Below are 16,495 nucleotides of genomic sequence, written 5' to 3'. Positions count from 1 at the left end.
TATAGCAAATGCTTGTGAAAATACTAGAATATAAATTTATGACTACTATATCTTTTCAATGAATATTCTAGCTTGATAGATTAAATAATATAATGAGGGAACATGGAAGGGCTTGGGGGGGGAAGAAAAAAGGAAAGAATGCAATTTTATTTTAATTAAAAATAAAATAAAAATGTTATAATAGATAAAGTGACAAAATATATAAAAATGTGGTAAACAGAACAGTATAATATTCTGTATATAATAGTATACTATGCATGTATCATCAGGCTTCAGTAAAATTCAACTCAGGGTCACCCACCTTTCTCCTCATTACTTTGAAATAACAAATCTTAGAATAATAATTTATTTATAAACTTTATGTTTATCTGTGAAAGTTGTTTTTTTTTAAATATAGCTACAACATAGTTTCTTTAAAAATATACAAAATATATCTGTTTGATTGGAACCTCCAGCTCTTCCTTGCATGATCAAAAAAAACCCCATTCTTATAAGACATTTTATTATAATGCCTTTGTTAATATATGATTTTGATAAATAGGTAAATAAGAAATTAAAACTTAGGGCCACCGCTAAACACCAGAGACTGAGGTATTCCTATCTTATGATGCGGTAAAAGATGATGACATATATCAAATACATTTTTACTGTAGCTATTTTTAAAAATACACTTTTTAAGATTATAATTACATCATTTCTTTTTTCCTTTCCTCCTGCCAAGCTTTTACATGTACCTCCCCTTGCTCGATTTCAAATTCCTAGCCTTTTTTTCTTTAATTGTTACATATATATGTGTGTATGTATAGATATGTGTATATTCCTGAATATATAAATACAGTCTGCTCAATCCATATAATGTTTCTTGTATGTATGTTTTCAGGTCTGTTTGGTGTTGGATAACCAGCTAGTTGATGTGTTCTTCTTTTGGGAAGATTGTTTCTACCATCTCAGCATACTTTCATTGTCTGTAGGTTTTTGTGTTTGTTTGTTTGTTTTTTTTTTTTTTTTTTGGTTTTTTGAGACAGGGTTTCTCTGTGGCTTTGGAGCCTGTCCTGGAACTAGCTCTTGTAGACCAGGCTGGTCTCGAACTCACAGAGATTCACCTGCCTCTGCCTCCCAAGTGCTGGGATTAAAGGCGTGCGCCACCACCGCCCGGCCTGTCTGTAGTTTTTTTTGTCTGGGGTTGAGGCCTCCAGAGTTTCCCCTTTCATGTTAGTTAACATGCCTGTACATGTCAGCTTTGTTCTGGTCATGTTTAGGCAGCCTTGTGGTGAGACTTCATTGAGATAGCTTCTGAGAGTCCCAGGAGACATGATATCACAGCAAGCTTCCTGTGTCTCTGGCTCTTAACAACCTTTCTGCTGTCTGTCCTTCAGGGTCCCTGAGCCTTAGATGCAGGAGTTGTGTTGCAGATGAATCAGTTGGGATTGAGCTCCACAACTCTGCATTTTGATCAGTTGTGGTTTTCTGTCTGTGCTATTTAATAAAAAAATTATATTTATCAATTTATTGTGTATATGTGCATGCGTACACATACCACAGCGCCTGTGTGGAAGTCAGAGGACAGCCTTTGGGAGTTGGTTTTTTTCCATGTGAATCCTGGGATCAAACTTTTTAACCACTGACTATCTTGCTGGTCCACATTATGGATTGCTAATTAAAGAAACATCACTAGATTTAAACAGTTTAAAAATTTTGCTTTCAGAACTTTACCGGGTCATTAATGCAAGTCTATGTTCATATTCTGTGTCCTATCCATTGAGGTTAGTTTTCTACCGTTCCCATATGTAGATATCTCTTACAGTTTCCTTTACACACTGACATTTCATCTCATCAGAAATGCCTGTTTTCCTTTTCACTAGCAGTCTCAATCTTTTACTTTTTATTTTTTTATTTTATTTTATTTTTTCAAGACAGGGTTGCTTTGGTAGCCTTGGCTGTCTTAGAACTAGCTCTATAGATCTGACTGGCCTCGAACTCAAAGAGATCCGCTTGCCTCTGCTTTCTAGTGCTGGGATGAAAGGTGTGCACCACTGCCATCCTCTGGCTGGCAGTCTAAATCTCAATCGCTCTTTAAGGCTAGTTTAGAGTCTCACCAAACTTATTTTTCAGTTCATGCTTTTTAAAATAGTTTTAATTTATTCTTTAAAATATTTGAACTTTTGTTACCTTATCATAAAACATAAGTTTTAGGGGATGTTCATGTATGATAGTTTTATCTTAACAATAACATACACTTCTGAATTCAGAGACCTTGTTTATATTCTTTGTCATGTGTAGCAAAGGTCTGCATACATATCTACCCTCAGTTATTGTTGATGAAATGGCTATTCATAGGATACCTTCCTGAATCTATGATTCGTACATCACTTGTAGGTAGCAATGTTCCTCATCCAATTCCCGAGTAGTGGTAACTTCACAGTATTTAGAAGTCCTTCTTGTAATGTGAGGAGAAGTAAGATTGGTCTCCTGTAGTTTCAGGTCTGTTAAATGTTGATGCTGAAAGTTATATTCTATTAAGTGTAATTTTTAAAAGCAAGCCTTTTGTGTATCTTTTTAAAACCTGACTACAAACTGGACCCCCATTTTAAAGAAAAGCTGTTATTCTTGTTTGTCAAGAAGGAAACAAGAATAGAGAATGGAATGGGTCAGAAGCTGATAGGCACGTGGCAGAGGCAGTTGTGGGCTGGGAATCATAATGGCAGCATCTACTTGGTTGAGCTTTTATGTAAGTATTGGAATGTCCCAGATACCTCCCATCATGCTGGCACACAGCAGATGAGTGAACATACATCTCTAACCCTGTGATAAGTGTCTTCCTGCCTTTTATCATGGTGAAAGCTTGGTTTGCCCTTTGGTTTGGGAGGGTGTTTCTGAAGGAAATGTGTAGATAGGAGTTTGCAAATGTGTGTTTGTTGAAGCTAATTTCTTGTTCTTCATGTCTTCAGCAAAAGTGTTAAAACTGGTTAAGCTGCTGGGCACATCTCCTAGAGATAGAGGTGGTGTTGATAACCAGGGGAGAAAGCCTTCTCTCTCCTGTAGCTACTCTCTGCTCAGCCAAGGGGATTTGTACTTATATCTTGTGGGCATAGGATCATCCCATTAATTAATTGAGGGGCTATTTCTTTCTCCAAGCCTCTAGATTTTTATTTTAGTGGCCTGACCAGTAATCTCAAGAGTTAAGTTTCTGCTAGTCTCCAGGAACTAATGAGGCTTTTCTTGGAGATTCCTATTAGAAAATCTTGTAGATGTTTTGTGGGAACCTCCAGTGTTGAGGCTTGTGAACCAATGGATACTGCTCATACATTGCTGAAAACGGGAACATAAAAGGCAAGTTGACTGAAATGTTACTTTCTGCTTTCTCCTTTGCCGAGACTGCCAGTGTTATTTTTGTTTTTACTTACTTTTATCCAGATCATAATGAGAAAGTTTGGGCTGCAGACATGATAACTAGTGTAAACAATGCCTCTAGTTTAATTTTATTTTCACATGCATGAATTAATAAGCTTTTAACATTTCTGAATTAATTGGAGAGAATTAGAAAATATATCAAAAGTAAAAATAAAATGACCCACATTTGTACTTTCTATTGATAAATTTTCTTGGCATTCTGTTGAGTATATATATATGTCCATATTCTCTGTTATGCGTGTATATATTTGTATAATTTTTCTGACAAAATAGACTCTTATTCTTTTGTAACTTTGCTCAACAAACATTATAGTTGTTTTTATGTGAATATGTCTGTGCCTTTATGCACACGTGTGGTTGCAGTGCCTAGGAGACTAAATGAGGTTCTCAGATCCCTGGCACTAGAGTTACAGGTGGTTATGATATGGGTGCTGAGAGCTGGACCTAGGTCCTTTGTAAGAACAGCAATTCTTCTTAACCAGTTCTGCCATCTAACCCTGGAACTTGCTTTGTATCCCAGGCTGGCCTTAAATTTGTGGCAATCCTCCTGCTTCTGGCTCCTAAGTGCTGTGAATTCAGGTATATACCATCATGCTCAACTTAATAGTGTAGTTAGATAATCCATTAAACAACTTAAAAATGCTCAGTTAAATTTATGTGATGTCCATAGTGATAGAGGTTTCATTTTAAGATTTTTGTTTTATTTACATGTATATGACTGTGCTGAGTAACACAGTATACAGCTGTCTGTAGCGCAGTAAGTAGTTCTTAATCTTCCTAACATCATGACCCTGTAATACGCTTCCTCACTTTGTGGGAACCCCCAACCATAAAATCATTTTCATTGTTACTCCATAACTTTAACTTTCCTACTGTTATGAATTGTAAATATTTGATATGCAATACCATTGAAAGGGTTGCTCGATCCCCAAGGAGGTCACGACCCACAGACTGAGAACTGCTGCTGTAGAGGCTAGGCGATGATGTCAGATCCCTTGAAGCTGGAGTTTCAGGTGGTTATGACGCACCTGATATGGAAGCTCAACTTGGGTCCCTTTAAAGAGTAGCACATATTCTTTTTGTTTCTTTCTCGTATTTATTTATTTATTCATTTAAAATAGATTCTTCTCTCATACAGTACATCTTGACCACAGTGTTTCCTCCCTCTACTCCTCCCAGCTCTCTCCCACCTCTCTTCTTCACCCCCCCTCCCCCCGCCTTCCGTTTCCTCTCCAGAAAAGAGCAGGCCTCCAAGAAATGGCAACCAAACAGGACAAAATGTGATATAAGATAAGGCAAAAATCCTCATATCGAGGTTGGACAAGGCAACCCAATAGGAAAAAGTCCCAAAGTAAGCAAAAGAGTGAAAGATACCCCCACCGTCAGGAGTCTCACAACAATACCAGTCTAACAGTTCTAACATATGCAGAGGGCTCTGCTGCAGACCCATGCGGGCCCTATGCTTACTACTTCAGTCTCTGAGCCTGTGTGAGCCCTGCTCAGTTGATTTGGTAGGCCATGTTCTCTGTAGCACATTTTCTTAACTGCTTAGTTATCTCTCCCCCTTGTTAGATTCTTTTTTTTTTCTGTATGATGAAGCATGACTTAAGTTTTTCCTCAAAATTCAGTAGTTGATTCTAGGTTATCTAATGGTTGGCATATAATTTTAGTTGTCCCTTAGAAAACCTTTCTGTGGCACAAGTTGTGATGTTTCTTGTTTTAGTTTCAGTCACATCCTTTTTGAAACAACTCAGTTTAGCTAAAGTATATCTGTTCCCTTGTGCTGCTGTGTTGGGATGCCTGATGACAATCGAGAGGACAAATTTACTAGCTCATAGTGCCAGGATTTCAGTGTTATGGTGGAGAAGATGCAGAGCTTGTAGTGGTGACAGCTCACGTGGTGGTGGTAGTGCAGGAAGCAGAGTGAGGTAGGAACTGGGCCCAGGGATCGTTCAAAGACACAACCTTAGTGACCAGATTTCTCTAGCTAGACTTCATCACATAAAGGTCCCATTGCTTTCCAAACTAATACTACCAGGCATTCAAACCTGAGACTGTGGGGGGCATTTCACATTCAAACCATGGCAAAACCCCTGGTTTTCTTAGATTCATGGCCATCTTACAAAGCAAAGTATACTCAATCCGTCTTCTAACATTTCTCAAAAGCCTAGTTGAGTCTCTACTTAGACACAAGTCAATCTTTTTGACCCCTTAAAGACAAAAATGTTACCAACATCAATATACGATAATACACAGTTGATATTACTGTTTCAAAAATGAAGAACAAAAGAGTACTAAGAAAAGGCCAAACCTAACAGCACAGGTCCACAGGACAAACGCTGAGTCTTGGAGCCCCACATACAGCAGCACAGGCCCGTAGTTGCGTGATGTAAGCTCCGTGGACATGAGTGCACCCACCCTCATGTCCTAGCCATTTGAAGCCCGCATGGTTACTTAGTACCTGTAGTTTTTCTTGGGGTTTCTATTTCAAGTGAAGCAATATTGTCACAGTTTTGATAGTCCTCCATGGGTTATCTCCTGCAGAGAATTTAACCCTGTCAGACACTGCCTGGTCCCATAGGCTTTTCTCAAATTCTTGGTGGAATATTTTGTGATTTTTGTAATTCCTGAATTCTGAATATCTGCAAAACCAGAATCATTCTGATAGTGCTAAGCTCTTATGATAATTTTAGACATAAACTGTACCTTTTGGACCATAACTTCAGTGGCCTTTGAGTCCCTGGACAGCTGCACCTGAGAAACAATTCCTAGATGGCCTGAGTGGCCAGAGCACCCTTTATTTTATTTTATTTTATTTTATTTTATTTTTTTAAGGGAAATCTTTTAAATGACTTTGTAGTTTTATATTCTGGAGTCTATGGTGGGTGAAGTTTTGCCAACAATTCTTTTTTTTTTTTAAAGATTTATTTATTGTGTATACAACATTCAGCCTCCATGTATGCCACCAGATCTCATTATATATGGTTGTGAGTCAACATGTGGTTGCTGGGAATTGAACTCAGAACCCCTGGAAGAGCAGACAGTGATTTAACCTCTGAGCCACCTCTCCAAGACCCTTGCCAACAATTCTTAAATGCTTTAAAGTCCTTTTATTGTTGTCCTAGTGTGTAAATTGCTTAGCTTCATTGGAACAGTTCTGATCTCTTTTTGACTGTCATGGCCTCTTGCTCTGCTAATGCTCTTTTTCTGGCCCAAACAACCTCCCCCCCCCCCCATGCTCTGTTAGCCTGGCCAATAACTATGCCACATCCTAAGTTTTTCTGCTTTCTTTAAATTTCCTCTGCTAAATTATTAGTATATTAAATTTATCCTCATTCAGATTTCCAGGGTGCAGCAAAATATGCAGAAATTCATTGCCAAATGTACAGAAATGGTTTCTAGCCGATTCCCAGTAGAGTCCTTGTTGGTACTTGAAACCTTGGTTTCAGGCTTCACTGTCTGTTGTTATTCTGATCTTTTCCAACTCCTACTGGAAGTGTCCATTAACTCTGCTTAGAGCATTTTGGGATTTTTCTGTTCATATATCAAGCCTCTTGCAATTTGCTCCCATAAACTAGTTCCGAAGAACTAAACCAACTTCAGGTTTAGGCACAGCAATGACTGCTTCTTTGTTACCAGTTTTTGAAATTAGTTACTTTTACATTGCTATGACCTAAATACCTGGCAAACAACTTCAAGTAGGAGACTTATTTTGGTTCATGGTTTCAAGGAATTTCAGTCTCCTGTAGCAGGGAAGATTACAGTGTTTGGCAGAGTCATTCACATAGGAGCTGAGGCTAGTACCAACAGTAAGTGTAACCTTCAATGGCCTACTTTACTGACCTGTGTATGCAGGCTAGTACCTACCTCCTCGAGGTTCTGACCCTCCCAAAATAATACTACTAGCTTAGGAACAGTCATTGAAACATGAGCCTGTGCGGGACATTGTACATTTAAATCATAAAAAGCATTTGTTAATTTTGTTGCTCTTAAAAAGCAAAACAACAAAACTCTTGCTTTCATTGACTTTAAGAACTTAAAAAAAACTTTCCTCTGAGACAGCAAATGACGTGATTTCTTGTACATATGTTACACTCAGCGACAACTGAGAACAGAGCTATTCTAGACTGTCCCAGGTACAGGGCAGAGAACCAACAGCAGGAGTGTTTTGGCTATAAACAAGGCAGGTCTCTCAGAAGTGGTCTTGGTGATCAGATGGCAGTGAAGCCCCATATACAGTGAGACACATTATCATTAACAGCTGCCTATGCCAGCACCTCTGCCGCTGGCATTCTTTATTTCTTCTCCTGTAGCCAGCGTGCTACACAGCTAGATTACCTGGGCCTTTGGCTGATCTTTCTTCTCTGGAGCTTTAGGCGGTGCGTTCACTGTATATATAGTTGATATTTTTTTTTTTAGCAAGCATTCACTTTTTCCACTTTAGATGACATAAGGCAGAGGGACTCAAGTCTTATTTCCTTTCGAGTTTAGATTTAGTTCGTCGCATAGTTCCTTAATGTACACTATTGATTTAACATCTTCATTTTTAAAAATTTAAATGTGCTATTATTACTTTATCTTGAGCCTAAAAGTTTTGGTGCTTTTTTTTTTTTTTTGCTTTTCTTTATTCCCATATATTTTCTAAATTATCTTGTGATTTCTTTTTTGACTTTTTAATAGTTTAATGAGTACATTGTTTAATTTCTACTGTTTGTGAACTTTCTGTTTCTCTTCTATTTATTTCTAGTCTCATTCTATTATAGACAGAGAGGATGTACATCTTCAATCTTTTTCAGTTTGTTGAGACTTATGAGTCAATAACTGGTTTGTGTCAAAGAATGCTTTCTGTGCACTTGAAAAAAATTGTGTCTTCTGTATATGTCTGCAAGGTTTGTCTTGTGCTTCAAGTCCTTTGTTTTCAAATTGACTTTTGGTCTGGTTGTCCTATCCATAGTTGAACATGGAGTGGAGGAGTTCCTTATCACGATATTGCTGTCTATCTCTCCCTTTAGCTCTCTTGATGTTTGCTTTATATATTTGTTTACTCCAGTGTTAGGAATATGTCCGTTTACAGCAATGATATCTTCCTGGTGAATTATCTTTGTCTTTTGTCACAGTTTTGTTCACACTTAGTCTGTTTGGTGTAATGTATCTATGGTACCCTGCTTTATTTGGACATATCCTCACCGTCTCTCCTGGAGCCCATGTGTCCTAAAGTGTGTCTCTGCGAGAGCTATGTAGTTGGATTTCAAAAAACCAAATCGGCTAATATATGCTTTAATAATATATGCATTAAGCTCATTAATACTTAAGGAAGTTATTGATATGAAAGGATTTACTGTTGGAATTTTAATTTTTATTTATATCTTGTAGTTCTTTTGTTTATCTTTTCTTCTTTGCTGTCATCTTTTGTGGAGTTATGCTTTCTCTTCTCATCTTCTGTTTTCTCAATATTTTCTTTATGGTTATTGCTGTAATTACATAAAATAGCTTAAAGGGATAACATTCAATTTTAAATTGATTTTAGCTTGACAAGTTGCATATAAAAGCTATATACATACTTCTGCTACCCAGTTTATTAAACCACAAGGTTTTATTAGGTTATCAACAATTAATCAAAAGACATAGACTAGAGCAAAATTGGGATGATAAGTGCTTAGAGATAAAACCAGGCAAGAAACTATAGCACAAGTTATGTTTTTTAGTGCTGCGTACTATTAACATAGATTTACAACTACTTTTATAGTTTTGTTTTTAAACATTTATACCATATTTTAAAGTAATTATGTTCTTACATTAATGTTGAAAGTTCTATATTTGTCTCTGTATTTGCTGTTACTAGGAAGGGTTATATTTTCGTATGACCTTTGCTTCAGTTTGATGGGCTTTCATCAATGACTTTGCTCAGCTTTTATTTATTTTCTTCTTTATAACCTAAAGATTAAAAAAATGTTATTTTTAAAAAATGTCTGTAGGGCAGTTTTGCCAGATAGTTTGGTTAGGTTTTTATGTCTCACCCTACTTTTTTTGTTCTAGTATGTATCTGTTGATAACCCAAATGAAGCACTCAAGTATATGAATAATTTGTTTTCTTGTATTGCTGTCAAGATTATCTCTTTTGTGACTTTTTCTCCTATGATGTTGGGAGTTGAACGTATGGCCTCCTGGATGGGCCTGTAGCGCTGTCCATGACTTTGAAAGTTTGGTTATAATCCTTGGAGAGGTTCCTTTAGGCTTGTACTTGCTTGAATTCTGTGAGCTTCCTAATTTTGTCCATTTCCTCTCCTCACATTTGGAAAGCTCTTCCCGTTTTTATCTTCTTATCTCCTTCCTCCTCCCATTCCTTCTCCTTCCTTCTTCTTTTCCTCCTCCTTTCTTCACATCCTCCTCCTTCCTTTTTGATTTTTCTTTTTGAGACCAGGTTCCTCTGTGTAGTTGAGTGTAGTTCCTTGTCTGTTCTGGAGTTCTTTCTGTAGACCAAACTGGCCTAGAACTCACAGAGACCCACCTGCCTCTGCTTCCCAACTACCGGGATTAAAGTCATTCACCATCACTGCCTGACTTATTTTTATCTTTCTATTTGAGATGTTTTGTAGCATATATTCTGTTTGATTGATGGTAGCCCACAAGTGATTCAAGTGTTTTTTTAATTCTTTATTTATTTTTTCTTTATTTAGGTTTCTTTGCCTTTGAAATTTCTGTCTTAATATTTTCTATTTTTTTTCTTGAGGTTGACTAGGTCTGTTGCTGAGTATTTGTGTATTTTTAGTTACTGTATTCTTTAGTTTCAGAAATAATGTTTGAGTCTTTTCATTGACTATCTCATTTTGCTTATTATTTTATTGATTTTTTTTTTGTTTAGCTGTGCATCTGTACAGGTTCCTTGAGCATTATCTTATTTCCATTTTTCCCTGTCCTTTATTCTTTCTTTACCATTCTTTTCTCCCCTCCCCTCTCCTTCCCCTCCCCTCCCCTCCTCTCCCCTCTCCTCGCCTCCCCTCCCTTTCCCTTCCTGAGACAGGATCTCTAGCCTAGTCTGACCTTTATTTGTAGCAGTCCTCCTGCCTTAACTTATCAAGTGCTAGGATTACTGATGGAAGCACCACATTTTTTAAGGGGCAAGCTGTGGAGATTTAATTTGTCCCTTGAATGTCTTTTCTTTGTCTTTCCTTTTCTCAGGGGCATTAGCATTTCAAAGCTCAGCTTCCTCTTCTTCAGGTTGTATTCTGGGTAGTTTCTCTAGCTAGTTAGTTCATCTACAGACTCAGGGGACTTTGCAAACCTTTCCCAGGGATATGACCTCTGGGCTTGTTCACTGATGAGGTATGCCTGTATCTATATTTAGGGCAGTCTGTGGTTGCCTCCTCTGCCCTCCTGGGTCATTCCATACACATTTTAGTAAGCTATGGTACTAGAGCTCCACCTAATGTATATTCCTAGAACTACAGACTCTGGGTGCTGGACCAATTATTTTGATTTCCTTTGTTCTCAGTAGCTCCGGATTTAGCAACTGTTCTTGCCAGTGCTTGCTTAGATTCAAGCAAGACAGCAAATGGTCCCTCTGGTAGCACTTCTACTTTCCCTTTGGAGGTCAACTTAGGAAAAGAACTTGTATCTCCTCTCTGTTCTGCCTTGCTGAGGAAGGGTCGTGGCCTTGGATGAGGTTTTGTGTTCTTTTGAGGGAGTTTCTTAAGCAGTATCTGGATTCCTTACAAGGATGAAAGGTTCATATATTACAGTATAATCTCTGTTTCTGTGGGGAAAGGAGGTTTGGAGTTTCCTAATCTTCAGTCTTGTTGACTTTATGCTATGTGTTCTGATTTTTAAAGTGTCGTCTTTGCAAGAATGACAATTCTTTGAACTTGATAGGGATATGGTAGATTCAGATCACTTCTTTTTCTCTTCTAGCCATTTTGGAGAAATATCAACCATTTGTTAGAAAGGTGCAGGAATGTGGTTCAATTGTTGAAAATGGCATAAGGCAGGCCTTTATTCACATCTCCAGATTCAGTTCAGTTCAGTAAAAACTCCTAAGGTGAATTTTGAAATCTAAATTTGGTAGACACTAACTTCCGATTGAGTTAATCCTGAAAATATTTCCTTTAGAATGATGTTTGTTTTAGAGAAGTAAACTTGATGGGAAAAATTTGTGTACTTGTTGTAAGTCTGTACTCTTTATGTCAATAACCATATACTTTGACTATTCCTTCTAAGTTATTGGTAAAAAAAAATCACCTTCCTTTCATTGGGTAGGTCTACCATTTTAAACTACATAGACAAAGATTTTATTATGATTATTGTTCTAACTACTCAGAGAACCTTCGTTAGTTATTACTTCTCCCATTGCTGTGATAAAATACTTGATAAAGCAGCGTGAAGAAGAAAGGGTATATTTTGGTGTACAGTTGGAGGGTTTAGTTGATTAGACCAATTTGTTTTATGCTGTAAAAAAATGGATGAGAATGTTTGCAGGGAGAAGTTAGTTGAAACTAGGACAGAATGGGGTGACTTGGGGCAGTTCAGAGAGGAAGACGTGGCATGAGAGTGGCTCTAACTGTGGTACAAGGAACACAAGGGAGCTGGTCATATTGTGTCTGCATCCGGCAGGCAGAGATGAGTGCTGGTGTTCTCCTTGCTTCCTCCTTTTATTCTTTGTGTTTTATGCATACTGCTGACTTTCAGGGTAGTCTTTTTCCATCTTTGTTAAACTGTTTTTAAAACAGTTTCATAAATACACCCACAAGTTTTGTCTTCTAGGTTATTCTACATTCTATCAAATTGACAAGATTAACCAACGCAGTTCTCATTTTAAAAATAGGTTACTTCTATAAACATCACAATAGCAGAGAACATTATTACAAAATTAGGAACTGGTATTTTAAAAATATAGTTTATATTTCTGGTCAGCTATTTCACCATAAAACTCTGGACAGAAATAGAATATGAAAAGCGAATGGAATAATTACTTTCATTTGTACAAAGCTATTTTTAACTGAACACTATTAATGGATAAACATATAAATGAAAGATAATATGACTATAGTAAAAATCAGTAAGAGTAGTCGTACTTGAAACATTATTAAATGCCTTTAATATTATATAAAATTTAAGGCCTTGAAGTTGCAGTTGCTATTTGAATTTCCTTGTTTTTTCTGTTTTATGTATATACAAGTCTTATTTTTGTTTAGGTTACCCAAAAGGCATGCATTTTGATTTTTAAACATATATGATGTCATTTTAAAGAAGTAATTTCAAACATGGTATTATATTTATGTTAAGAAACTGAAAATAACCATATTAATCCCATTATTAGTGAGATGCTATATTAGTCAGGGTTATAGAATTTAGAAGGAAATGTTCTGTTACTGTGAGGAAGACAGGAGAGTCTTTCGATGTGGAAGTTTGATTTAGTTCTCCGCTATTGTAGAAATGGTTACCATTACCATTACCTAGCTTTAGATCCTTGGACCTGGCAGAGGAATGAATCAGTAGGCACCTCATTATTGGGTCACTCTGAGCTGAAACTGCCATGATCAACTAAGATGAGCAACTAGAGAACTTTATAAAAACCATGCTAGTCTTGGCTGTATTGTACTTATTTATTTTGGTTTTTTGAGACAGAGTTTCTCTGTGCAACAGCCCTGGCTGTTTTGGAACTCACTTTGTAGATCAGGCCGGCCTTGAACTCCCAGAGATTCACCTGCCTCTTGTATTTATTAACTACATAGGCTGTTTTGGGTGATCCTCAGAGCCACTCAGATTTTATTAGGATTCTGTAGCTTGTCTGCAACCTGAATCCTTTGGGAAGTCTTGAGGAACACAAAACATTAACTTATCTTAGAGACATGGGTCCCTGTCTTACTAACTTATTATTGTAAGGCAGTCTGTATGGTAACAGTGATATTTAGGACATGAATTTCAGTGACTGAACGATGGGTGTCATGCTCCCATACATATTTTAGTTTGCCTTGGTAGGGTATGTAGATTTGATATTTTGGTTAATTTTAGACTCTTTTTGATTAGAACAATGCTGCAAAAAAGGAAGAATTGGAAACAGCAAACAAAAATGATTCTTCAAAGAAGTTGTCTGTTGAGAGAGTGTACCAGAAGAAGACCCAACTTGAACATATTCTCCTCCGTCCTGATACATACATTGGATCCGTAGAACCATTGACCCAGGTAATTTCTTTCTAAAATTGATTGAGATTAGGGAATATGTATATCTTCTTTTTCAATGTTTCAATAAAATTGTGGTTATGTAGTTTTCAAGCCTGTGATTCTATGTCTCTTTGATCATGATTAAGAAGGGAGAGAAGAGCTAAGAATGTAACTCACAATGCACAGGGCCCTGGGCCTGAAACTCATACCGGAAGATAAACAAAACAAAATAAAATGAACTCTGAGAGATACCTAGGAGAAGTGGAAATCTGTTCATTACATTATGAAAATAAGTACATCAGAATACAGAAGTGTAGAATAAAATGGTTCCATAAGAATATTTTTCATTTTGTGTTTTGAGACAGGGTTTCTCTGTGTTACTGCCCTCACTGTCCTGGAACTAGCTCTGTAGACCAGATTGGCCCATACTCACAGATCCACCTGCCTCTGCCTCCCCAGTAATGGGATTAAAGGTATGTAATAACATGCCCAGCTGCCATAAGAATTTTTTGAAAGTTCAAGACAGTGTGTACCGTGGTTTACTTTAATAGTGGTACCTTCTAGAATTGACGTTTAATAGTGGTACCTTCTAGAATTATGTTTACTGTAGGCTTGGTTTACCTGTATTATTCTGTTTGATTCTAACAATTTTGAGAAGCCCAAAGTCAGACTTCATTGTTATACTCTGTTTAGTCTACAGCATAAACATAAATCATGAATCAAAAATATAAAGTAAATAGATGTTTTTCATACTTTTGAACTTATGTAAGTACTGTTTCTAGTGGTTCTGAGTTCTGGACAGAAAAACAGAGAAATCTCTAGGCCTTAGGAATTTGATTTGAGGTCCCCATCTTCTGTAGAATGGTTAGAATTAGGACTGCTAACCTATGCTTTCTGAAACTGTCAGAGAAACCGAAATCAGGGGTGTTTTGTTTGGCATTGGGGATTGGATCCAGAGCCTTACACATGACTACACACAAACTATTACTGAGCTATTACAAAGTTAAAACTGACTTTATATGTGAATGAAATACAAGCAATACAAAATGAATAAGTTTTCAGTTTTAGTTAAGTTCATTGTGACTACTAAACTTGACTCTATCTGGAGTTATACATGCTCCACTTTGAATGCCTGTTTTAAATAGGAACATGACAATATGAATTTTTGTTCTCTTCTTTTGTTGAGATGGTTTCACTTTGCAGTTCCGGCTAGCATTTAACTCACATGTAGCCCAGATTGGCCTCGAATTGTGACAGTTCTCTTTACTCAGCTTCATATTAGTGTTGAGATTACAGATCTGAACCACTATACCTTGTTGACAATATGGATTTACCTTATGTAAATTGGAGTTAGGGGTTTATGGAGTAAAACATATTTTGAATCATTCTCTTAACACAGTTGATGTGGGTGTATGATGAAGATGTGGGAATGAACTGCAGAGAGGTTACCTTTGTTCCAGGCTTATACAAGATCTTTGATGAAATTTTGGGTGAGTACTTCCTTAGGATGTAATGTGTCTTTTCTATAATGACAGTGTATTGGCTCTCAAACAAATTTTGCAGCATAATTTAAAAAAGTATTTTGCTGTTTTTTGTATTTAATATATGTATGTTCTTTAGAAAATTGATGCCCCACTGTAATAGTTTTGTATTTTTTTGCTGGAAGCTTTTTGCTGCTGTTTGTTCTTGTGTGAACTAGAGTGTTGCATTTGTAGTCCTACAGAGAACTGTACTCTCATATGTGCTCTCATCTGGGGCTTATTAGCCTTACGGTTACTTGGGGAACATGTTACATATGAGGACCACAGGGCTTATCTTGGCAGATTGTGTGAACTGGGGGTTGGACTTGTAAATTTAGTTTTTCCTCACCCACTGATCAGATATTTCTGTTGGGCAACTTAGTTTAGTAACTTTCGTTCCCTTCCAAATCCTTGGATTAATACAATTAAAAGGAAGTAGCTATGCCTTAGTGACTTGGGCCGTATTTATACTTTGCAAAAGTGTTTAGCTTTGGACTTTATAGAAATTCTCTGCTCAGCTCATTAATATAGCTTGAGGTTTCTTAGATTGTGGTTGTGTGGATCTCTGAACTTCTTCCTATAAGTCCTTGGGGAAAGTAATGGGGCAGATCTAGTCATGCTTTGCATTCACACTCTGGCCTCTAGCTGGATGCTGCTATTTTAGGTTTATTGCATGATCTTTTAATGTGGAAACTGAATGACTGTGCTCATTTCTTTCATTTTTTTTTAAGATTTATTTATTATGTATACAGTGTTCTGCCTGCATATATGCCTGCAGGTCAGAAGAGGGCACCAGATATCATTACAGATAGTTGTGAGCCACCATGTGGTTGTCAGAAATTGAACTCAGGACCTTAGGGAGAGCAGGCAGTGCTTTTAACCACTGAGCTATCTCTCCAGCCCCATAATTTCTTAAGATACTAATTTTATGAAGGAAAAAATATAATTAGTTTAAGATTTAGAATTTTGAATCATAAGGTCATTAAAAATAACTAGTTAGCCAGTTTAATCTGCATATAAATTAAGTAGTTTATTGAAGGAGATTAAGATAAAGTAACTAACTGTATTTTGTCACCAAGATGTAAAGTAAACGATATGTTTTACTTTTAAATTTGGATTAGGTCTTATATTCAGATGTTTTTGTTTTTTTTTTATATTTGCAATCAATAAACACCCCCCCTTGCCTTATATGTGTGTGGGGTGTTTTTGTGTGTGCACACATGTGTTTGCTGTAACATAATAGTATTTGGAATTACTAAGTAAAACTTAGTTTTATTTAGAAAACAATATTTATTTATTTATTTATTTATTTATTTAATTATTTATTTATTTATTTATTGGATTTTCGAGACAGGGTTTCTCCATAGCTTTTTGGTTCCTGTCCTGGAACTAGCTCTTGTAGACCA

The 16,495-nt window shown here is 36.7% G+C and overlaps 1 protein-coding gene across 1 annotated transcript in view; it reads left to right on the top strand.

Moving 5' to 3' along the window:
• Positions 1–16,495, top strand: part of Top2b (DNA topoisomerase II beta) — a 66,351-nt gene that overhangs the window by 3,320 nt on the left and 46,536 nt on the right. The window contains exons 2-3 of the mRNA XM_057770018.1: positions 13,435–13,590; positions 14,969–15,059. Of these exons, the coding sequence (XP_057626001.1) occupies positions 13,435–13,590; positions 14,969–15,059 (247 nt within the window). The remainder of the gene's footprint in view (positions 1–13,434; positions 13,591–14,968; positions 15,060–16,495) is intronic.

Source organism: Chionomys nivalis, chromosome 5 (assembly GCF_950005125.1).
Source record: "Chionomys nivalis chromosome 5, mChiNiv1.1, whole genome shotgun sequence".
NCBI classification, from domain to species: domain Eukaryota; kingdom Metazoa; phylum Chordata; class Mammalia; order Rodentia; family Cricetidae; genus Chionomys; species Chionomys nivalis.
The sequence above is the reverse complement of the archived record's forward strand: the minus strand, read 5'-3'. Positions and strand labels throughout refer to the sequence as shown.